The sequence below is a fragment of the Solanum stenotomum genome, chromosome 10 (assembly GCF_019186545.1).
Source record: "Solanum stenotomum isolate F172 chromosome 10, ASM1918654v1, whole genome shotgun sequence".
NCBI classification, from domain to species: Eukaryota; Viridiplantae; Streptophyta; class Magnoliopsida; order Solanales; family Solanaceae; genus Solanum; species Solanum stenotomum.
In genome coordinates this window covers 39,636,832-39,638,331 of record NC_064291.1, presented here as the reverse complement: position 1 = coordinate 39,638,331, position 1,500 = coordinate 39,636,832, and the positions used below count along the sequence as shown (strand labels likewise).

At 33.7% G+C, this 1,500-nt stretch overlaps 1 protein-coding gene across 1 annotated transcript in view; it reads left to right on the top strand.

Moving 5' to 3' along the window:
* The first annotated feature begins 473 nt into the window (after positions 1-473).
* Positions 474-1,500, top strand: part of LOC125842968 (uncharacterized) — a 5,011-nt gene continuing 3,984 nt past the window's right edge. The window contains exon 1 of the mRNA XM_049522234.1: positions 474-1,000. Within this exon, the coding sequence (XP_049378191.1) occupies positions 613-1,000 (388 nt within the window). The 5' untranslated portion in view covers positions 474-612. The remainder of the gene's footprint in view (positions 1,001-1,500) is intronic.

The window sequence follows — 1,500 nt, the reverse complement described above, 5'->3', positions numbered from 1 at the left end:
ATACTTGAGAGATCATGCATATCCTAATCACATCTCTTAATTTCCATTTCAAATTAAAGTAAAGTTAAGCGGAATGTTCAAGAGGTCCTTTTGAGTCAAGTTTGAGAATTATTTTACAATTAACTAAAGATTTGAACTAAGTCTTGAGTATATGAGTACGAGAATGAGGGAAAGTTGAGTTTCATGTTTAAAAATGAATATAAGGTAACTAAATATTCCCAAATATGTAATACTTTTACATTTAAAAGAGAGTAACACCGATTTCTAAATGAGTTTACAAGTTTAGTGGAGTTTAAAAGTATTACCTCTTTTAAGAGGATATTTTGAGTAATTATGATACGACTACTCGTTTATCTTAGTTTATTTTTAAAGAGGATAAAACATATAAGCAGTAGTTATCTATAATAGTTACAGGCAGCAGTTATTAGGCAGTTATCTACAGCAGTTATTAGGTAGTTATCTACAGCAGTAACTATTTCTGTGTTAGGAGTTATCTTTATGTTTAGTATAAATATATGTATTTAGCAGAGATTCTGGAAGGAGAAGAAAAATATCATATTTGTTTTTATATTTGGAGATTTGTCCACTTCATACGGACTTAGTTATTGGTTAATGCAGTGTTTAAGATTCTTGCACTTCATTAAATCAGTAAAGTTTTATTTTCATCTTGGTTTCTATCAGTTTGGTATCAGAGCAGATCGATCCAATATGGTCAATACCAGATCTTCTACTTCTCAAGAAAACACTCCCAATGTTGAATCTCTTGCCCAACAATTATCTGTCATAGCATCAAAACTAAATACTATTGATTCGTTGGCAGCAGAAGTGGCTACATTGAAAGCCCAGAATGGTTACACCCAAGAAGGGGAAACCAGTCACCGGACCCATAATGGAGAAAAAATTGTTTGGCGAGAAGAGGAAGAAGACATTTATAGCCCAATGTGGCTAAAAAATCCTTTCCGGAGCCCACACACAAAGATGAAATTTCCTAGATTTGAAGGTGTCACGACCCGGGATCACCCCCTAGTCGTAACCGGCATACTCGACCTTGAAGAGGTCTAATACAAGCCTCCTAGCATTCATTCATCGCATAGACACTAAAACCATAAGAAATGAAAAACTTTCTTTACCAAGAAAACATTTCATAAAAAAAAAAACAATAGCAAGCGGAAGACTTTCTAGACTTTATACATGATGTCTCAAAACCATCTAATACTTTAGAGTACAAAATTGGGGACTAATCCCATACACAACTTAAACAATACTAAAAAGACATAAAAAACATATTGGGTATTGTCCTCGAATATATAAGGACTCACCAAGTCTTCATCTTCAACACTTAGAAACCTATCAAATAGCCATGACATGTCATCATCTCCAAATCCCTACACTTTAGTCCAAAAAGGGAAAGAAAGGGGTTAGCACAATTAAGTACTAAGTATGGAGACCATGCAAAAACATGCCAAAAAGGACATTTTCAAGGAAGTAAATGCTTTCATA